Source organism: Bactrocera neohumeralis, chromosome 4, assembly GCF_024586455.1.
Source record: "Bactrocera neohumeralis isolate Rockhampton chromosome 4, APGP_CSIRO_Bneo_wtdbg2-racon-allhic-juicebox.fasta_v2, whole genome shotgun sequence".
Classification (NCBI taxonomy): Eukaryota; Metazoa; Arthropoda; class Insecta; order Diptera; family Tephritidae; genus Bactrocera; species Bactrocera neohumeralis.
Window position 1 is genome coordinate 8206655 of NC_065921.1, and position 23756 is coordinate 8230410.

Sequence of the window (23756 nt, forward strand, 5' to 3'; positions counted from 1 at the left end):
AAATATGCATACTTTTTTAAGGCAAAAAAATCTGAAGTTTTAAAAAAATATAATCCCGTGAAGAAAAATAAGCTGACTAAACTTTAAACAATTTTTTGTCGTAAATCACATGTATTATTAGTACATTTTTGTTTGTGTTAAAGCACATGCTGAGAGGTTTGGAATCTGCTAGATTAGAGCCAAATACTCCGTAAAAGTAAATATTTGATTTTACGTTCAGTATACTTTTGACAGAAGAACACACATATTTCCAAAACTCGTGTTATGTCCGTGAAGATAAAAGCAAAACTGTAAGATTAGAAAATACAAATAAAGCCAATAACATTTTGTTTTGCTTCCAGTTTTGAGGAACTGTAAGCTAAGTCAGCCCAATGAACTGTTCCCACAACAATTGGGTCTAAGTAACTGGAACGGACCCGGATTTTTGTCCGGCCAAGAACTGTGAACTTGGCACCATTCTTCGAAATTACTAGAAATGTTTTCAGCCACTACAACAACAACTAATGAATCTGCTAAGACTGAAACCATATGCTATGCTGAAAATTTTTTGAAAAATTTGATCTTCTTAACCTTGAAAAGATTGATCTTCTTAACTTCGATTGAGAAATCTTTGGAGTCATAAGCCTTTTGTAAAATGAGTTTAAGGTTTTAAGCTAGTCTTGAGTCCTGGAGAAAGTTTTCACTTTGAGAATTTTTTCTTGAGGTAGGTTAGGTTAGGTTAAATAGCTGATCTAGAGAGATCGCAGGTGCACTGCTGTACGTAGTTCTTTGTGAAGCCATAGAAAAGAAGAACTACTTGCACTGTGTTCGAACTTTTAAATTAGCAAAACGCTTAGTAGCCAATGTAAATTTATACAGGCGTTTAATTTTCATTCCCACCAGTTCAGTGATATGTCTGAAGGTATGCGATCCCAAGTATTTAAGTCATGATCTTCCAAATGCGGAACAGTCAAGAAGGAAATGATGAGTTGTTTCCACCTCATCTTCTTCCATATAGTTTCTGCAGATGGCGTCTGGTAAAATTCCAACCTTACAGCATGGACGCCAATAAAGCAATGGCCTGTTAAAAGTCTCACAAATGAGAAGATACTAGTCTTACTGAAGGCAATGATATCACTAGATCTCTTGCGATCGACCTTAGGCCAAAAGGATTTTGAGACAGCGCATGTAGTAGAACACAAGAAGATACGGGAGCACTAACCCGCTCCCATTCTACCGATAGCAGTTTTAGGATGGCTTTCCTTGCTAGCTCATTAGCTTTACAATTCCCTGCGATTTCGCTGCAGGCTTATGACAAAGATTCACGATGCCATTGATATCGCCACCGCATAAAAACATACTGTATTCTGGCGGTAAGAAAAAAGTAAAATAAAGGTCTCAGGTTGGTTAACAGATAATGCTGCTGTGAAGCTATAGTTAAAATTTCAATTGGATATTTGCCATAGTCTTCGTTCTTAAAAAAGCAGTTTCAAGAAAAAAGTTTTACATGATGAAATTCACAAGCTTGGTTCAGCTAACTTCGACACTGCAGCAGTTTGTCCATGGACATTTTTTCTTAGTACTCTGCTAATAAAAATGTATAGTATTTTTTGGATGTTAGAATCTGTTTTAAGCCAAAAACATAAATCTCCAAATTTTGGCTGGCTGACAAGCTTAACCCCTCAAAATGTTTGCCTAGTTCTGGTAATAATATGTAGCTAAGAATGTATTGGATTTATGAAGTGGATATAAAGCGATGTGTACTGCTGACGATTTCTTCGGAACAGTTCCTTCGAACATTTAATTTGTTTCTATGTAATATTGTTTGAAATACTGATTTCCATAGAAATTGATAAACTATATATTAGTTTGTCAAAAAAGTTTTGCGGTATTTTCGCTAGTCGGCGCTGAAAGCACGTAGTTCTAGTTTTATTCGTCGCATCGGGTCATGCTATACCTTTTTGGAAAGCTCATTTCACGCCTTAACACGTGTTTGATTGATTGCCGTTTCTTTTAAGTCGTTCGTGAGTTATAACGTCGCAAACATGAAGCAAAATAAAGAGAAAATACGGCATATTTTACAGTACTACTACCATAAAGGCAAAAATGCATCTCAAGCCGCCAATAAAATTTGTGCAGTTTATGGACCCGATACAGTTTCCATTTCCACCGCACAACGATGGTTTCAACGTTTTCGTTCTGGTGTAGAGGTGGTCGAAGATGCGCCACGCTCCGGAAGGCCTGTCGTCGAAAATTGCGATAAAATCGCTCATTTCTATTTCAATAAAAAAAAAACTCAACAAAAATACCGCAAGACTTTTTTGACAACCCATTATTATATGTGTGAGAAATATTATACATATGCTGCCACATGTAGTACGTGTATATGTAAATATTTCAAAAATATATCTACATAAGTCTGTGCTAAGCGCAAAATAATATTAAAGGCCCATTTAAATACTAACGCATTAACAAATGCAAAAGCAATTATATAAATTACGCACCGAAATTTGTTGTTTTTGCACTTATCCTAATTGCGCTTTGTGCGAATTTAGGCGTTTAGGCACATAAAAATGTATACATACATACATATATACTCTCAACTACAAATTAATAGAATTTGTGCCTTCCAATATCAAATTGCATAAAAATTCTATGAAATATTCTAAATATTTAGGTTTCAAAGTTTTATTAATTTTAATTATTTGATGGCTATGAAAGTTGTTGTTTGGGTGCTACATGCATATATTTCCTAACTATACATATGTATATACTTAATACTATACTTTATGTGGGAACTAAAAATCGCATGCCGAAAATGATTAATTTTAACAAATTTACTTGGTTGCTCTTAATTTAATGAATTTGATGAAAATAAATGGAAATTGATAATGTATTATGGAAATTTCTATAAATGTATCTAAATTAAAATTTACGAGTACTTAGTACTTGTAAATATGTAGCGCGAGTGTATGAGAATGTATACAAATCTACATATGCGTGTATGAATATGAGTTGGATAGATGATTGAACAATGTTCGTGTTTATTATGTGAGTGTTTCTGTTTATGTGTTTGTGTTTTTTGTGGAGCTTTTGTGCTTGGGAGCGATATTCTAATTTATACTAAACTCTTTGTATTTAGTTTATGCTTACAAATAGAGTTACGAAAACATTTTTGGTGGGGAGTTTGAATCGAATTTAATCATCTAATTCATCTACTGAGCTTTTGAAGCTCAAAAGCTTAAGTTTGTATTTTGATTTCTACGAATATAAAGAACTTTAGATTACCTCTTGCCAAAATTTGTTTTATTCGAACTAATTCCGACCAATTCCGAAGATATTGTTTCTAACACAGTTAATTTTTCAGTTTTTACTAAGCTTCTGGGAAATCTGTACTTCTTTTTAGAGACAATTAATTTAATATTTGACCGACTAGACCACTTCCAGAACGTAGTGAAGAAAAAATGGCAGCCGTAGCTAAGATTGTAAACTAAGACAATGGAGAGTCGATTCGGCGTCGTTCGCATCAACTCGGAGTGACGTATGGAGCGACTTGGTACATTTTGCGTCAAGATAGATCTTAAATTGAAAGAAACAAAATATACTTGGCTTGTTCCAGAACTGAAGCTATTCGACCAAGCGACATAGCTTCGCTCTATGGGCTCTTGAAAAGCCCCTAAAAGATCCAACGTTTTCAAGCAAAGGTTTGTTTCCATTTCTGGTTCAATGAGCTACCATTTCATCCAGAAAGAAAACGGTTTGATGTGATCCATATATCTTCAAAAATGATGCCGGTGAGAACGGCCACCAAGATCACCACCGTTAAACATTTTGTCTGTGGGGATATGTATAATCTAAAGCCCATGCGAACAATTCCGCTTCGATTCAGGCCTTAAAGTAAAATATCGCGCTTGTCTTTCGCCAGTTACGAGACGAAATGCTCTAACGAGTCATCGAAAATTCAACTCAACAGATGGACCATCTGAGACGTAGCGGCGACCAACATTTCAAACAGATAATCTTCATAAGATAAATGCCAAAGAATGTTCTTTCGAATCATAATAAACATTCGTCAATAAATGTCAAGTTTCTGTATTTTTTTAAGTAGGAAACCTCGAAATAGATGAGCCTTTATTATATCTTACTAAACATCTGGTGCGTACAAAGTAAACCTGAATTATGTGTCTGTCGAAGCTTTCTATACAAAAATGATTTCGATCTAAAGTTTTATTATAAAAATATTTTTTCTAGAACTGAGCTTTATTCTTTGTTCAAAATTTTACATGAAAAACTAACCAATTGTACTTAAAATAAGAGAGGATAAGAAAACCTTTTCACAATTATTTAGACGCTCGCGATGCTGCCTCAACTGATTTGATAGGCTAAATGACTATTAAGAGTACTTTATTTGACTCTCAACTCTCTCTTGCTTGACGAATCGAACACAACTACTGCTAATATTTATTATTGCCGCGAAATTACACAAGAAATCTAGCGCTGAGTAAATGGGGAGTTTAGGGTAATAATTTTATTTTTACAATATTGATAAATATATGTTTATTATGTTAACTAAATTGTACGTTTAATTAACTATTGATTTGCACTAAAAATTTTCGATTATAATACACAGTTATATATGCTACATATATATTTATCTGTCCAACATTATTAATAACTGTTTAACTTTGATTATATTATTATTTAGTGCAAATAGAGAAAATTATTTGAAAACTATTCGAAAAGTGCAGAAGTTAAGAAATTTCCACTAGCAGTAAAGAAAAAAATTTTAAGTGAGAAATTTGAAAATTGTCTCTCTTTAACTACGTGTACCAGATTGTCAGAGACCAGGGATATCGGCGACGCCAGCGATGCAGCCAAATAATGTCCAACTGCAAATGTGTGTGTGTTAATATGTTTATAAATAATGCGAAATTTAGTATGTACAATGTGGTTTGGTTTCAAATATGAAATGCAAGAAATTCGTATAAACTTTTGTAAACTGTGTTGAAATGGTGTGTCTCAAATGTTGCTACTGGAATGTCAATGGGGTTTGAAAATCATACATGTGCAGTAAATAAGAAGGCCAAATATCTAAGGAACATTAATTTGAATTGAAAAAAAAATTATTCATTTAACACTTAACATTTTTTTGCAATAATTATATTACAAAACAAAAAAAAATAATACCAAAAATTATTTAAAAATAGTTTTCTGCATTTAATTTGTTGAATTCTCACAGATGGTACTCGCCAAAATATATTATTTTACTTGAAGTTTTTAACTTCCAACAGAGATGTTCCTAAGAACACTATAGACATTTGAACGTGAGAAAAAAAAATGAGATGAACTTATATTGGCCTTATTATTTGATACAAAGTAGGCAACCATTTGAATTGTTTTATTTTATAGGATACAAGAACTTTGTGTTTTATGTGCTTCGGAGCTCTGTCAAATATTTTGCAATAGTCTCCACGAATAGTGATTGTTAGCGTAACAATGAAGATAGGTACATTAAACCTATTAGAGGACGGAGCCACGCCCACTTTTTCAAATGTTTTTGCAGATGGCCGATGGTTTGGTTTAAGTTTAGGTTAGCTGGCTAATCAGTTAAGTTGGCTGTGGGTTCACCCTTAGCCTGTTATGTAGAGGCCTTTTGAGGCCAGTTGAAAACTGTTAGTATAGCATATTTAGTTCCGACGAGGCGTTTTGAAGCAATCATAATTCTGATTTGGTGATTTATTTTCATTCTGACTATTTCATCTGTATGTCCAAGAGTATGCAATCCAAGATCTTATAGACCTACCGACAGGACAGTGTCTATTTGAAACTTCAACGACTATTGAAAGTTGAACTTTGCTTGAGCGAAGAGCTCATTAAGCCTATTGCAATTAAGGAGGAAGGACGGATCTTGTGACAGATGATATAGCTGATCAGCTGATCATCTTGCTAAGCTCGCCAAACTATTTAATAGTGTTCGCTAAATAGACTGATGCTAGATTTTTTAGCAAGTTTCTCTTTTATTATATTTTTTTGGATTCGCACACTGAAAAAATGTACTGAAAAATTCACATTCAGTGAAGAAAATATATCAGCTGTAGCTGAGAGCGTACACGAAGACCGTGAAGAGTCGATTCGGCAACGTTCGCAACAATTAGGACTGACGAATGGAATGACTTAACGCATTTTACGTCGAGATTTTAAATTGAAAACGTACAAAATGTAGCTTGTATAAGAACTGAAGCCGCTCGACCTTCCCAGCGACATCGCTTCGCTCGATGAGCTCTTGTAAAGTTCCAAGAAGGTCCGACGATTTCGAGCCACATTTTCATCTCAGGCCCATTTCTGTCTCAATGGATATGTACGCACGCAAAAATGCCATATTTGGTACAAAGAGCATTAGAAGCTGCCATTTTATCCAGAAAAAAAAAACGGTTTGGTGTGGTTTGTGGGCCGGTGGAATCATCGGTTCATATTTCTCGCCATGATAACGGTCTTTTCGATGCTTAAAATAGAACCTCGTGATCTCGGCGACATTTGGTTTGAATAAGACGGCGCTACTTCTCTTATATCGCTTTAGTCATTTGTATACATTGCAGTATACTTTTTTAAAAATCAAGATAATTGTTCTAATATTATGAATAATTCAAACCAATGACAATTTAATGACATGAATACGGCTGGATTTTTTCCCATGGAAATGCAAAGTTTTACAAATGAGCGCTTTTCCAGCATATTCGGAATTAATATTCACTAAAAAAATTAAAAAAAAAATTAAAAAAAAGTGACGTCACAACACATAAAACTTACGGTAAATTGAAAAGGGCAATTAAAAACAATCAAAACTTGATAAAAAAACAACAACAATCAAAGTGCATTTACATAATCAATTTTCAAAATGCATTTCACGCACATAACACAAAAACAAAAACATAAATCCAAAAAATAGGTGGATATACAAAAACAACGTTGAGGAGTAAAATTAATTATTATTTATGCATGTAAATGGAAATCAACACAAAATATTAGTCAACATAACACTATATATACAATTAGTTGCGGAAATGAAGTGATTTTTAATGAAGTCTAGATAAATGTAATGTTTGTTATTGTAATTGTTGTTAAAACATGAATAATGATGCTTGTTTGTTACCTCTGAACTGCGTTGATTGTTGTTGTGGTTGAATGAAAATGTAGAGTAGAGTAGAGTAGAGTAGAGTGGAGAGTACAGGAGAATGCCAGAGTTTTTGCAATTTTTCATTTTCGTTTTTTTTTGTGTTTTGCATAGATAGTTTACGGTTAAGCGAGTAGTTTTTGTTGTTGTTTTTACAATTGTTGTTGTCACAATTGTTGTTGTTACAATCGTTGTTGTTACAATTGTTTTTGTCACAATTGTTGTTGTTGTTGTTGTTGTTGTTGTTTTTGTTTTGTTTAGCATGTGTTGTTTTTGTGTTATTAGCATTGTTAGTTGGTGTTGTTGGCAGTGTGCAACGGTAGTTTTAGTCATGTGGTGTGAAATGCATTTGTAACGGAATTTTGATGCAGCGCGCATGTTTGCATGTGTGTGTGTGTGTGGGCATGTGTGCGTATGCAGGCGTAATGGACACCACACATTTGTGTTTTCGATAAATTTAGGCAATACAGTGTGTGAACGTTGTTGGTGTTGGCGCAAATTGGCGGTTGAGTATGCAATTTATGGTCATATTTCGACGGCGCACAGAGTTGCATTTTCGGTGATTATTTAATTTTTTCGACATATCCATCATAATGCATCAGTTTACGCATCGATTTATTATAGTAAAATTTTTTTCAATTTTTTTTTTCAATTTTTTTTTTCAAAATTTTTTTTTCAAACATTTTTTTCGAATTTTTTTTTAGAATTTTTTTTCGGAATTTTTGTTTTTCAATTTTGTTTTTTAATTATTTTACATGATCCCCAGCAACATTCCATGCGATTTCGTGCCAATCAGTTGATTTGGTCATCATTCGTTAGTGTTAACGCATTGACATTAAACAATTTTTTGTGATATTTTTGTTGGTATTGTTTTTGTTATTGTAGTGTTGCATGTATGTATATAAATAAATTTGCGTTAAATTTCAATTTATTGCCGTTGCAGCGTTGCCATTTGCAATTCGTTTGCATTGCGCCAAATTTGCGTTTATTTGCGTGCGGAAAATACAGAAAATTGTAATTAGATTTTCTTTAGGCGTTCCCATGACCACCTGCGGCCATTTAATATTGTCGTGCAGATTTGTATTTATTTTTCAAATTAAGTATGTAATTTTATTTAATTTTGTTGTTTTTATTTTTGGTAGCATAATTACAAACATTGGGATTGCGGTTGTTTTTATTGTTGTTTTCGGGGTCAAATGGGTTGTTGGGGATGGCAAAGCGTATGGGCGTGAATTACAAATGCATTTTTGTAATGAGCGTGAGTAAATAAATAGTGATGGATATGTACGTGGGTGTGTGCATGTAGTGGTGGTCGCGGGTTTAAGTTTTAAAGCAAACATAAATTTTAAAATTTTGTTTGGAAAATTTTTTAAAATATTTTTTTTTTTAATTCCGGTTGTTTGTAATTGTTGTTGTGATTTTTTTCGTTTTCCATGTCAGTTGTAGTAGTTGTTGTTGTAATTTGTACGTTTATCATGACAGTTGTGGTAGTTGTTGTTGTAATTTGTGCGTTTTCCAAGTCAGTTGTAGTAGTTGTTGTTGTAATTTGTGCGTTTTTCATGTCATTTATGGTAGTTGTAGGTTTGTTTGTATGTGTGTGTATGATTTTTTAATGGAAAAAGGAGAAAAAATAGAATGAGAAGTTTTTGTATTAATTAAAGGAGTTTAATTGTGAAGGATTTGTTGTTTTTTCTTTATGTATATTCATGATTTATGATGGGATTAATTCTTTAATAAATATTTTATTACTTAAATAGACACCGATAGTAAATATTATTGTAATGATAAATGTTTTTGTTGTTAAGTAGTTTTTGTAATATAATTTTAAAGCGTGAAATTTTGTTGCGAAGCGCAGGTAGTGAAACGATTTTTTTCGCCGGCATAATAAACTCGCCATTTGGTTGCTTAATAACTGTAATATACAGTGTAATTAAAAAATTAATAGTCAATTAAGTTGATTTCAATGCCTTAACGTGTTTTTGAGCAATAATTTCCTAAAATTTTACATAATTAAAAGCTTATTTATTTTATTTAGTAATCGCGCATTAAATGATTTGCTTTTTTTATAATATTTTTTTTATTATTAGATATATTTTAAAAAAGTAACGAGAAAAGTTGGCATATATTTCGGCGCATTCATATCACATAGCTGGTTTTTCAATAGGCACGCTACAAAAATATACCGATAGATACCTGCCATTTTGACATTTCTCTACAGTATGTTTTGCCATTTCGAAATTATGTAAATTTACTACCGAAATTCGGAGTCAGTGGCCTCAACTTTAAGATCCAATTTATGGTCATCATAATCGTCTTGTCAGATCAACATTTCAGCGTCGAGTGGAAAAATTTGAATCCACAGACACAGTACAAAATGTTCCCGTGCTAGTGAGACAAAGAAGTGCCCATAGTTTGGAAAATGTTGCTGCCGCTAGCGCATCAACTGAGGACGACCCAAATCAGTTAGTCACATGTTGTTCTCAAGCGTTGGGCATCTCTGTGATGTCGTGGTGGCGGATTTTGCGAAAAAGCCGCTTGACCACCAGAATCGTCGTATGTTCGCGAAAACGATCTGAATTTTCATCTAAAAATCATGTTCAGCGATGAGGCTCATTTCTGGCTGAATGGTTTCGACAATAAACAAAACGTGCGTTATTGGTCAGACAGCAATCCATATGTACTCCATGAGTCACCATTGTATCTCGAAAAAATTACGGTTTGGTGCGGTTTATGAGCCGGCGCCATCATTGGGCCGTACTTCTTCCGTGATGATTAAGAAAGGCACGTTACTGTGAATGGGAATCACTACCTACAAATTACAACAACAACTACAATGATAACCGAATATTTTTGGCAGGAATTGGATAATATGGACTTGGAAAATATGTGGTTCTAACATAATGGTGCGCAAGTCACACAGCGAATGTCACAATCGATTTATTGAAAACCAAGTTTAGTGAACGTGTTATTTCACGAAATGATCGGTTGTGCGATTTGACGCTGTTAGACTATTTCCTGTGGGACCACGTCAAGTCTATGGCCTATGCCGTTCAGCGTCTGGACTTCTGCAAGCGTGACGGTGGTGGCCATGCACAAGAAATCGAGTTCCATGCCTACTTTTATAGCGCTCTTATTGAAAATCCCTGAGTTTTCAGTAAATCGAGCAGAACTCAGTTCTTGAAGAAAAGAAATTGATAGAGTACTGAAGACCAACGACAGTTATAAACGAGTACTAAAATACTTTTCTATACTGCATACAATACGTAATGAGATAACGGGATATGCAGATAGTGCCCTAGAGTCATATAATGTACCCCTAAACTGGAACGTAATATCTCGAACGCTTAATTTCACCGATAAACGTGATTTAAGGACGCTAGAATATCAAGTGCCCTCAATAGTACAATGCAGTCAGCAATCAGCAGCAGAGTTCTATCAAGCTGTTTTTAAACATTAATCGCTTCCATATTTCGATTGTAAACTGGGGATTCAACAGGTGCTTAAGATACTTATTAACACAGGATCTAACAGAAACTACATTTAAACTAAATTTGTTAAGAATCCCATACCGAACGAAAAAACCGTGGAAGCAGTAACAATAAGAGGTAACACCAAAATAACACACTATAAGACTTGTTAACCAATCTGACCTTACCATTTTTACTTAAGACTGTCATTTCAACCTTTTGTTTATGGACACAAGTATTTGAGTAGATCAAAGCCTCCAAGCATGAAATAAACGAAAACTTGCCTCGTACAAGGCGTCCATCCACCTCTGCTAACGACGATCGAAAAAGTGAAAGGGACACTGTTTGAAAATCGTGGTAGTGGAATCAAAGAGATGGCCGAGGATTTCAACATCTCGTATGGATTGACTCAACACATTTTGGTTAATGTTTTGGGTATGATATTTATGCCATAAAAATGGGAATGATAAGTTTTTCAAACAAAATAAATGCTTAAAGGCAAAAATCGAACTTGCTATTTATTTTAATCTTAATCAGAACCCACTCGGTGAGTATCAATGTATTTTTAAACGAATTATTGGTGTTTATAATAGTTTAATGCGATGTCTTATATTATAGAAAAAATTAAATATTCTGGGTACCGAGCAACAAAGTTAGCTATGTTTCTTTTTATTTCATTTTTAATTTATTACTCAGAACTCAGATAAAGCATTATCTTACATTGCAACACATTAACCATATTCCACTTTCAATTATTCCCTATCTTCGAAAATCGTTTCACTTGCCCGTGCAAACCAAAAAAAAAATAGAAATAAATAATGTGCCCAGAAAAATGCCAAATACTACGATAATTGTAACACCAAGTAACCAGTAACCAATAACTAGTAACGAGTGACTAAAGTGTCTCTGTATTAACGCAAATTTGATTACTCACTCTGTATCCGTTATGCTGGTGAGCGGCGCCAAGGGCTGCATGGGCGCCACAATGCTTGAGGGCGGCGAACTGGCGCGCGAACCATGCCGCGAGCTCGAGTTCAATGTGTGTCGCCCCAGCATACCGGGATTGTTCATGTCGTTCACGGCATGCGCGTGCCCATGCCCATTGAGCATCTGATGCGAACTGTGTAGGGAGGGTGATGGATTGTGTTGATGGCTGAGTTTACGCGCGGCGGGTATGTGATCCTCTTCGGCGGTGTATGGAAAATGATAACCGTTTTTGTCCGAACCCTCCGACATGCGATCGGAGTGATAGTCCGCTACCGTCGGTTGTGGGTGCTGGTGTTGCAGCTGTTGCTGCTGCTGCAAATGGTGCTGGCGCTGTTGTTGCGCCTGGTAGTCGTTCTTCAACAACGAATGCACCGAATGCATGGAATCGGCGGCACCAACATACATATGCGGCTTCTTAAGACTATAGTGATTCTCGCGGGAGCCATATATATCGGGCGCAATACGCTCTTTGGACATGTACGGCGACTCCGCTTTGGGGCCCATATAGCCGAGTGTGCGTTGTTTATCGTATATGCTGTCGCTGAGGTAAGCCGCGTCGGGGTGGAAGGAACGCATGTGATTAACGATTTGAGTGCCACCATTGCCGGCACCACCGCCACCACCACTGGTGCTACCGTTAGCACTGCCGTTATAGTCCTTTTCGCTACCGTAGTGACTCGGTGGTTTGTAGTTGCCTGCCACGGGCAAGGTGTCGAACTGTCCATAGCTGTCCTGATACTCTTTGCGTCGATAGAGGTTTTCATGTTCGAGCGTATCATAACCGTTATCGTTACGTACATTCTGCAGATTTTCCAATATCGATGGTGGCATATTAATTTTATTGTGATGTTGTTGTAGGTACGAGGTGTCGGTGAGATCTGGATTCGGTAGTGGGTTTGGTGAGATGGTCACTTTTTGACCATGCACATGTTCATTGTCCGACGCGGTTTCTTGCGACCAACGGCCCACATTTGGCGGTGATTGCAAGTAGGCATCAGGCAGTTGACTTGACCAACGCGGCGCGTACACAGGCTTATTAACACTGGGGAAGAGTTGCGGGCTCTGCACAACATTCAGTTCAGGTGGTGTTGTCGCTTGCACATGTTCGGTTATGTTAGGAAGGTAAGAAGGTGTAGCGCTAACACCGGTACTGCGGTGTGTACCCGATGAGCGTGCAGTGCGGGATTCGTCATCATCGCTTGAATGACTCGAGGCGAGCTCTAACGAACGCCCATCTGTTTCGGAGCCAGAGTCGGAATCCTTGCGATGACGACGTGATTTCTCTTCCCTGCGTCCACCACCACCAGCGCCGCCCGTAGATGAGTCGAAGCCACGCAAAAAGCTGGGCGCATCGCTGGCTGAATTATAGTTGGAGGTAGACGTAGAGGTCTGACGCAGCTGGCCGTCGCTGCGAGGAAAAAATTAAAGAATAAAAAGCAAATAATTAACAGAAGGGTTTAGTATACAAAATGGACTTCGAGGTATGGCAGACTTTGTTTCTACTTCCTTCTGCTATATTTGCTTTGTGACTTAAAATATATCTCTGTCATTAATTTCAACAACTCACCTATATGGACTAGAACTCGTTTTAGCCGTACTTCGTGAAGTTGTACTAGAGACGCTGATACCCACATTCCTCCTCGCTGTATCATAGCTGCCTGCTAGGAAATTATTAGGCCTCGTTGCACCGTTCACATTATGCGAGCTGTTGCTCACCACCAGTGAAGAGTCTAAGAGCGGCACTTTTCGCCCCATACAGCGTAAGAAAGTGCGCTGCAGATTCTCTCTCACCCTTTTGTTGATAATGCAATAGCCAATGAGACAGAATATGGAATGTAGCACCACTACGCCCGACAGCAGAATGCTTAACATTTGTGAATTCTCGGAAGCAGCTAAAACGGCCAAAACCCACATGACGCCCATCAGCGGCAACGAGACGACGGATAACCAAAGCAACGTGCGTAGATTGCCAAAACCGAGTACGTGATCTTTGAGCGTGAATGCGGCTTTCACGGAAACAAACAGTATGAGCAGATTCACCACCGACATGCCCGCAATGGGACCGACCAGCCACCAAACAACCGGTTCGTAAACAGAGAGCCAACAGCTGTGCAATAAATAAATATGAAACAGAGACAAATTAATTATGCAAAACAATTCAAAGTTCAATTGCCAATTTGGGCGTAAAATACTCACAACAAACTATTGCCATATTCATGTGCCCGCACGCCCACTGACAAACCGACCACAATGGCCGGTGCACCATAGCCCATGGCAAAGTAGAATCCCATCGGGCCATGGTTGATGTCACGCATCTCGGTGAGCATGCGATACAGATGCACGCAATCGACTGTGGTCCAAGCGAACGCCGCCAGCCAGAAGTAATGCAAGCAAATCGCAATAAGCTTGCAGGGGAATTCATTTTCGAGCAGATTGCGACGTGACTGCATGCCTACGAAGAATAACAGTTCGGCACAGAAAACGCACAGCACTATATTCTGATGTATGGTGTTGGAATTGGTTTGCTGGCCCCGCAGCAGTGCCAAAGCGATGAGCACGCTCAGCAGCACTGGCAGCGATACCATAAATGCTGAATACGAAGTAATTTGTACCAATAATGAGGGTTCAGGTATATCTTCGGGATCGATAATATCCACAATCACCGCGTAGTTGGAGACGTGTGTGCAGGTACAGTTCACAATAATCGGTTGACCATCCAACGGCAACTCATCGAAGTCGGGTACTTCGGTTTGGCAGCCGAGACGTGTCCATTGGCTGGTGAATGAGTTCCAACGTACGCACTGTGGATTGGAGCGTGGTCCGAAACGCGCTGGCTCAACATCTAACCACATTTGCAATTTTATGGGTTGTGACAGATGTGGTGAGCCAAGCGAACGATAGATCACATTCTGTTGCGTTTGCTGCTGTTCGGATGGGTAGATAACTTCCACTTGACGTTTGACGAGTCTGCGATTACGGTAGATGGCTTCATTCTCACCCTTTTGCTGTTCACTGGAACCTACATCAAAGTGTGAGCTCCCTACTTCTGGTGAATCTACGACCTCTTCACCAGTATCACCATGGAACTCAATATTTTCATCGTCGAAGCGTACACTAATGTGTGGTTCCTCACCACCATCACTTACTTCGACTGCTTCGTTGCTTGACACTTCGGCAGACGTTTCTTGTGAGTTGCTTGGCGCCGGAGGCATGATTTCATGCGCCGTGATACGTATATTCTCAATCATATGCTCTTCGCTGCCACTGCTACTCGTCTTCGGCACGTCGAATACCTCGATAAATTGTTGTTCATTGGAATCTGTTTTTTGTGAGGAAATTTTACGGTAAGGTATCTCTATACGTTTCTCCTCGGTGTCGCTTGATGGCACTAAAATGGCGAGTGACAGTATAGGTGAAGCGACTTCAATATCGACACCCCAACGTCGTGTGATCGTCTCATCGTACATATCGGGTAAAAGTTGCCCTACATCTTTGTACTGTGCATAGGAGATAATGGCGCGATAGTCGTTGGCGTTCTGTGTTACTTCATTGCTGCCGGGTGGCGTAATGCCCAACATGTCCAGTGGCACCAAAACTTTTGTATACTTATCGAACTTCGTCTTATCTTGTATGTAATTATTGTATTTGGGGAAAGTAATAACGGGTTTCTGCTTCGAAGAGTGCTGTAGGAAGCCGCTGGTGTCTGGTAATATGACACTTTCCGTGGTGTACGCATTCGGTTTGAGATTCAGCTTAGTTTTGTGGTATTCGCTGAGCTGTTCGGGTTCGTAACCGAAAAGTGATTCTGTAGTGATAATATCCAAAGCGAATATCATATTCCGTTGCACAATCTCGAATGGGTTCGTGTACGTATCATGCTGCGAACTAGATAAGACTACCATATACTTGTTGAACGCGTCCACGAGATCATCGGGTCCACGCTGTATCAATTCCGTGGCACGTTTCCATTCTGCGGCATACTTCCGATCCAAAATAACGCTTGCGGCATCTACCAGATTTTTAATGAAATACTTATCTTGACTATGCGTCAGGTTTAAGCCATTTTGCATTAGTTCGTAGTTGATTAGCTCCTGCAGTATGCCTTCGGTAACCAGCAGATCAGCGCCGTAGAGTCGATCATGTGTAAATTTAAGTTCGTCTGATAGATAGTCCATCTCCAGCTCATTTGACCACATATTGTTGCCTTCGTTTATCAAGAAGGAGGATTCCATTTTGTACCGACGACTATCCTTCACCAACTTCTTCTTTACCGCGCTCGAGCGATCCACAGTTTCACAGGCCAATTGCAAGTTCTCCACCATTTTGATGGCCACGAATGAGTTTAACTCCAGCTCCAGCTTCTCCAGTTGCGAAAGTTGTTTACGTAGTTCAACAAATGGATCGGATGTGCAGTTGAACATATCCGGCTGGTTCCAGCCACCTGACATACCATCGCAGGTGCGTTGTCCTTTACCTCTAGCGGGCGAGGGACAATTCTCAATAGTTGTGCTGCCAAGTGGTGTACGTGGCCACCAGATGCCAGCCGCGAATGAACGTGGACAAGCGTCATAGACCACCTCGCAGCCATTAAGAGTTACTTCAGCATACGGATTCGAGCAGGAGTCACAGCGTCGTCCAATAACACCTTCACGGCATTCACATTGTCCCGTCAGTCGGTTGCATGCGCTGCTGAAGGAGCCAATTGAGTAGCAATCACAGGGTATGCATGCAGTCTCATTTGGCGGTTGGTAATGATTGGTCTTGCAATAGCACTGACCGGTGGTCTTGTTGCAATCTGGATGGTAGCCTTGTTTCAAGTTACATTTACATGGTCCACAAACCTTTTCACCCCACCAGCCGCCAGGACAAGGCTGCTGCACGGTCTTCTCGCAATATTCCCCATGTTGCAAGGAACTATTGCATTCACACTTATAACCGCGTGGTTCGCTGATATTCGCGCGGCACACCCCCGCTGTGCAAGGTTTAACGGTGCAGATGGGCAGGCAGTCGGGTCCTACGTAGCCAGGTAAGCATTCACATTGCGATTGATCCCAAGTCGTTGTGCAAGTGGAGTGTGGTGGACAACTTTCAGGGCATTCGGCGCGAGACAAGCAGCCGTCTTCAACATTCTCGCGTATAGTAGGACGCGATAACACGGATTGCGAGGCGCCAATGCGCACATTTTGTATGCAACCTTCAAAGGGCAACATGTCACCAACTACGCCTATCGAACCGTCTGCGCTACCGATCACAATCTTACCAACATAAAGGCCCTGCACCTTCTGTGACATTGGCACGACACCAGTTCGTTGGCCGTAATCTACAGAAAACTGTACCTCGGATCCAAGCCATTTCACTTCGATGCGATGCCAGTTGCCATCAGAAAGATAGGCACCAGCCAAGTACATCGGCTCATTGTCGTAGATGTAGTAGAGTATGCCATTTTTCAGGCAAAGTACTGCCGAACTATTCTGCCCGATTTGGATTTGCAGCAGAAACGCATCCATCTGCAAAGTACGCATAGAGAGTGACGTGACCCATGGCAATTGTATCGGTCTTAATAATGGATTAAAACTGAGACTGCCATCTCCGGAGAAACGCCAGGGTGCTGGTATAGTCTCTTGGCATGCATTACCAGCATAACCCTCCGGGCACTCGCAGGTGTAAGTATTCCAACCTTCACGACAAACACCACCGTTAAAGCATGGCTCCGAAGAGCACAGTGGTGCCTTCTGTGGACAGCCAGAGATAGTGCCATTGTCTGCAACGTAAGAGTTCAGGTCTATGTAACGTTCATCAATGCGTAAATCGGAAATGCAACCAATGAAATCCTGATTCTCCACCGGAAAGTGTGCGGGTATTCGTGGCAGACCACCAAGTTGTAGTGGACCAGTCAAGTCCAAGAAACGATGGCAGGTTTCGGTGAGTAGCGCACAACGTTTGTCCAGTTTGAGTGTCGTCTGATTAGCGCAGCTCCATCGGTCGCCTAGATTACCAGCCAAAGCTATCGCCGTATCACATTTATCGAGCACGAGTGTCACAGTCCGGTTGAGGTATATCACCTCCACATCATGCCATTCCCCATCCGACACCTTCGCCTGTTGTACAACTGACACACTTTGCTTGTTGTCGCCCAGTGAGTATGAAAAGCTAACATGACCCTCCAGTATTTCAAGTGCGATAAAGTCGTGCAATTCATTGTACCGTCCATTGTACAGCAGCAAGCCATTTTCATGCACAGTTGAAAATCGTAGCTTAAGATTGAATCGGTGTCGCTGTTTGAGACTTTCGAACGTGAGGAAGGAGTTCTTAGAGAACGAACGTGAACGGAGCTCACATGTCGCCGTGTAGGGTGGTGGCTGTGAGCTCAAAAATGAGTTCATGCAGGAATAACCACCATCGCAGGCGTCCGACATGCAAGGCTTCAGCGTCGAGATATCCGTTTCACAGTTAACGCCTGTATGCTTTGGCGAGCAAATGCAAGTGTAGCCGCCTTCGCGCCGTACACATGTGCCACCATTTCGACAGGGGTCTGAGTAGCAAAGATCCACTTCCGTATCGCAGAGATAGTGCTCTTTGCTGCCAGTGAAGCCCTCGGGACATGAGCATGCAAAGGTATTCACGGGATAAATGGGACGGAAGAGCACTGTGTCGCTATGTATGAACTCTGAGGCATTACCGAACTTCAGCACTGTAAGGCACTCTTCGAAGTTAAGACATGGTTCACGCACGCAAAGATTATCATCGAACGGCAGCACTTCAACTGTGGCTAGACGTGCCAATATAGCGCGATTCAGATAGACGCGTTCTTGCAGATATTGTGGTGTGTAAAATTCTTCGTGTGAGACATCGGGACGCTTTGCGGAGAAACTCACATTCAGTATGCGAGTTGTCACATCGGTATCATCTTGTATGGAGAAAACGAAAATATTTTCCTTTGGACATGGAATAATAGCAGCCAGACCGTCGAGAAAGAAGTTTAAGAGTGGCGATAGAAAAGCCTCCTCCGTCATTTCATTAAGACGCACTGTAACGGAGTTGAATAGCATATCTTCGGTGATCAAACGCACGGAGAGCTGCATAATTGCCTTGGCTTCATTGATGCCATCCGAGACGGAGACCTCCATAGTTGCAAATTTCGGCACATTCGTATTCAGCTGTGGGCTCAAGATTAAACCGCCTGATGTGGTATTCAAACGTAAAAGATTAGCATTGTTGCCAGAGAGTATGCGATATGTTAATTTGTCGGTGACGTCAGCGTCCGATGCCGGTATTCTGCCGATTTCACCACTAGGAAAGTGATCGCGAAAATTGTTGAAGATCACCTGGAAGTCGCGTAATACTGGTGCATTGTCGTTAACATCGGTAACCAATATCTCCACATGCGCATCGTTACGCAACGGTGGACTGGCTGCGCGTATGACCAACTCGAAACGTTTGCGATTGGATTCATAGTCGAGCTCAGTCATGGTCAACAATTGTGCCCGCTCTGAGCCTGGCCGTGTGACCAAAGAAAAGGAGTTTGAGTCGTCGCCACCAATAATAGAATAGTGCACCACTGCATTGACACCCTCATCTGGATCGTGGGCGTGTATTTCACCAACCACTGAACCAACAGGAGAGTTCTCCGGCACATAAAGCGTAATTTTGTCCGAAGGAAACGTGGGTGGTGAATCATTAACATCTTCCAAACGTATTTGGACTTCAACAGTGCTCGATAGCGGCGGTGAGCCTTTGTCTACAGCAATAGCAGTGAGATGATAAGTGGCCACACTCTCACGATCCAAACCCTTGTTGGTGCGTATTGTACCCGATGTGGGATCGATAACAAACGAACCGTCTTCGACATCGCGATCGCTCAGCAAATATTTTATGCGACCATTTAAACCAATATCGGGATCGGTAGCAGATACTTGTATGACCGAAGTGCCGACAAGCGCATCTTCCAGTATGGATGCTTGGTAGAGTGGATTCTTGAAGACGGGCGGATTGTCATTCACATCTGTCACGCTTATCTCCACATCAGTAGTATCACTAAGCGATGGATTGCCACCATCCTTGGCGGTGACGGTAAGCAAATAACCGCTAGTAGTTTCACGATCCAAAAGCGCATTTGTCACAATTGCGCCAGTTTGTGGATTTATCGAGAAGGGATCTGGACTGCCTAGTCCATTTATGCTTTCCTCATTCAACGAGTACGTGATCTGTGCATTGATGCCAACATCGCTGTCGGTAGCCGAGACAACCAAGACGGTCGTACCTATAGGCGCATCCTCGAAAACTGAAGCGCTGTAAGGCGCATTCTCAAAAATGGGCGCGAAATTATTGGCGTCGGTAATATTAATATTCACAGTAGCGGTATCGGAGCGACCACCTGAATCTGTAGCTGTTACAGTGAGCACAAAACGTTTCTCTTGCTTGTAGTCCAAGGATTGTGCAATGGTAATGAGACCACGTCCATTTTGTGAAGTAATCGCGAAACGACCACGCGTATTGCCAGAAGTAAGTTCATAATGCAGACGTGAGTCCTCATCCGGATCGGTGGCGGTGACTGTAACCACAGGCGTACCCGGCGGCTGATCCTCACCCACATTTGCCTCATAATACTTCGGATTGAAAGTGGGATCATTATCGTTTACATCCTGCACTGTTATTACCACTGTGGAGCTTGCTGATTTCGGTGGCACACCGCCATCTTTAGCAACAACTTGGAATGTGTAACGACTTTGTTCTTCACGATCTAATGGCTTGATCGTTTGCACCCAACCGGTGCGTGAATCGACGGCCAGCGGAAAATTATCATCACGTTCTGAGATGCTATAAGCGATCTCAGCATTGGCACCTTCATCTGCATCGTACGCCTGTACGCGAATGATATTGTAACCCACCGGCACATTCTCCAGCACAGACTCCTGAAACTGTGAGGTATAGAAACGCGGCGCATTGTCGTTTGTATCGATAACATTCACCAACAGTTGCGTGGTATTACTGCGCGATGGACTTCCACCATCCTGTGCGCGTATAACCAATCGATAGCTGCGTACGCTCTCATAGTCCAACGGTTTGACGAGACTCACATCGCCACTCATCGAATCGATTGAGAATTGTGATTGCGTATTGCCGCCAATGATCGCATAACGTATTGCCGCATTGTTGCCCTGATCGGCGTCGGTGGCACGTATGTGTGCCACAACGTTATCATCACCCCACTGATCTTCAGGCACTTGTACTGTGTAGGTACGTTCACTGAATTGCGGATAGTTGTCGTTGTCGTCCAATATCTTCACGATCACTGTTGCGGTAGCGGTCTTGCGCTCACTCTGCGCCGACGCCATATCCGAGGCGGTCACAATGAGATTGTAGCTGTCCGAAGTTTCGCGATCCAAAGTACTGCGTGTCGATATCACACCCGAGCGGGCATCAATGCGAAAAATAGGTAGCTCTTGATCTTGCAAGGTGCCAGTGCCATCTGTAAGAAGAAATGAAATATGAATATAAAAATACAGTTAGGTTAATATGGAGTTTAAACCCAAGTGCACAAAAACTTTCTTTGACTCACCAGTTACACTCTCAATGCCATATTCGATCTCTGCATTTTTGCCTATATCCTGATCTGTGGCGCGTAAAGTGATCACCGTCGACCCTACTGTGGCGCCTTCACGTATACTGGCCTCGAATTGCTCAGCTTCGAAGGTGGGACTATGATCATTACAATCCAGTACATTCACTTGCAACGTTGTGGTGCCCGAACGCGGCGGAAAACTATCGTCTGTAGCAACTACACGAAAATAGTGCACATCCATAAGCTCACGATCCAAACTCGCCGACGTTGTGACCACACCGGTGCGCGAATCCACTTTGAAGAGCGACTGCGAACGCGAGTCCAACAACGAAACCATTGAATATACTACTGGCGAGTCTTCGGGATCGCGTGCACGCACTGTTGTCACAGCTGAACCGGCCGGCTGTTCCTCCAACACAGAAGCTACATAGAGCGCCTGTTCGAAGTACGGCGACTGATTACGCAGCTCACGACGCACGCGTTTCGCGATGTCGGTGTCATTAAACTCCTGATAGTGATAGACGATCTTCAGACGATGATCCGAATCTACGATCTCATTACGATTGCAACGTATATTGAAGGTGATGCTAACCTTCCATATAGATTCGCGTATGCAGACATCACGGCTGGCCACCAAATCGTGATTCTGATGTTCGATCGCAAAACGTTCATCATTCACATCCAAAAAGTTCACCTTGCAATACTGACAAATCGATTTCGGCAGAAAAGCGTTGAGATTGTTAATAAACTGCGAACGCCGCAAGCAGATTTGATTCCATTTATCCGTTGTGTGTATGGCATAGGAGGCATAAGTTTCCGAGATCCACTGCTTCGCATCCGAGATGCGTCGATGCAGCGACGGCTCCAGCTGTAACGGTTCCTTCGCGCGTCGCTTACGGCTAAGTATACGATGACGCATCTCATTATCGAAATTATCGCCGAATATCAAGTCACCATCGCGGAACTCGCGCCGACTGTTATTATGATTGAGCACATCCACATCCGTGCTGCTCGGCGTCAACTCGACGCTGTTACTGGTATGCGCCAAGTAAGCGCCGAAGTAGCGTAGATCGGGTTGTGCAATGGTGTCGATATAACGTCTGCGTCGCTTCGAATAGCCCGTCTCCTCCTCCTCATAGTGTCGGCTATGCATCTCCTCCTCTATGCGTCGATCCTCGTTGCAATCACGTCCCGTCACAAATATACGCACCGGCAGGCTGTAGTAGTCAATGCTGCGCAACCGATTCGACGTCGAGTCCACATAGAAGGTGAACAGATTCGGATAATAGATGCCATCGCATTTCAATTGCTTGCGTAATTGTATCTGGCCATCTTTGTGGTTGACGGCCACCAGGTGATGTACGAAATGCGCCGATTTGTGTGCGTTAATTTTGTAATGCCGCTCCGAGCCGAGTTTGTAGACCGACGCGTTGAAGACCACCGTACCAGCCGGCACGTCCTCGTGCACGATTATCAAATAGCCGTGCGCCGCGTGCAACAGCTGTGTGGTGGCGAGCAGGAAGAGCAGCAGATATGTGTGTAGCCAGGAAGCAGCGATGGCGCGTGGCACGTGACTTTTGCTGTGCGCACCACCGACCCTACTGCTCTCACACCCACTACTACTCACCTTACAGCAACACTCTTGCGTACAACAACAACTGCTGCCATAGTTGTTGTCCTCTGCTTCGCTAGCCTTCACAACTTCATTACAAGAACAACTATCATCGCTACCTATACAACTGCTGGGCCAACTCTTCTGCTGGCTCGCTGTTACAACTAACATTTTCCGTTACTTGTGTGTTTGTGTTTGTTTTAAATGTTTACACGCCGTTGGCGTATGCAAAACACCCAATTGTGGGTGTGTGCCTGTGGTTCGCGTTTCAACAATCAACCGCACCGAACCGTTACACAGCGTTTATTAAATACGCACTCGCCGTGTGCTGTGTATTGTTGTTAGTGGCATCTGAAATGAGCAGAGCAAAATAAGCAAATCAGCTGGATTCGTTACATATTTACTTAATTGGCTGAAAGTTGGCCAGTGTGTGTGTGTGTGTGTTAGCAATTATACTAATTTACGTATTTAATATAACACATTATGGCTTATCCTAAGGACATGCTGCCCACCGCTGGAGTAGGATGAGATTACAAAAACAACAAAGCGCAAGGCAGCCACTTGCATACGAATTATTAATTTAAGCATGTTCTAAGCAAATGTTGTTGTTGTTTACTATGTCCAATTATGCAGCAGTCGTTTGAGTTTATGCAGAACTATTTATCCAGACTTGCATTTCAAATAGAGCATGGCTTTCGTATTTATATGCAAAGTGGAACTGCATTTCATCATCTAAAATGCAAAATAACGTAACATAACTTTTATATAAATTTTATATGAACATTATAATAGAAACCACTCATATTGAAACAAAATTTGAGTTTTGGTTATAAAGCGGTTATATATTGGTTATTATACACTGAAACCTAACTTTAGTTGTGGTTATAAAATGGTTATATATTGGTTATTATATCTGATAGCGATTTTCGTTTTTTATGAGAAGTTGTTTTGCATTCTAGTTGACGATATATATTTTTG

At 41.0% G+C, this 23756-nt stretch overlaps 1 protein-coding gene across 2 annotated transcripts in view; it reads right to left on the bottom strand.

Annotated features, from left to right (window-relative positions):
* The window catches only part of LOC126756870 (protocadherin-like wing polarity protein stan), a 133607-nt gene that overhangs the window by 8188 nt on the left and 101663 nt on the right, over positions 1-23756 (bottom strand). Inside the window, exons 5-10 of one of the 2 annotated variants that reach the window (XM_050470337.1) lie at positions 21164-23129; positions 13801-21073; positions 13172-13711; positions 11552-13012; positions 7130-7136; positions 4810-4868 (exon numbers count right to left, since the gene is read on the bottom strand). In XM_050470337.1, the coding sequence (XP_050326294.1) occupies positions 4810-4868; positions 7130-7136; positions 11552-13012; positions 13172-13711; positions 13801-21073; positions 21164-22949 (11126 nt within the window). In that variant the 5' untranslated portion in view covers positions 22950-23129. The remainder of the gene's footprint in view (positions 1-4809; positions 4869-7129; positions 7137-11551; positions 13013-13171; positions 13712-13800; positions 21074-21163; positions 23130-23756) is intronic. The other variant, XM_050470336.1, reaches the window with a different exon arrangement.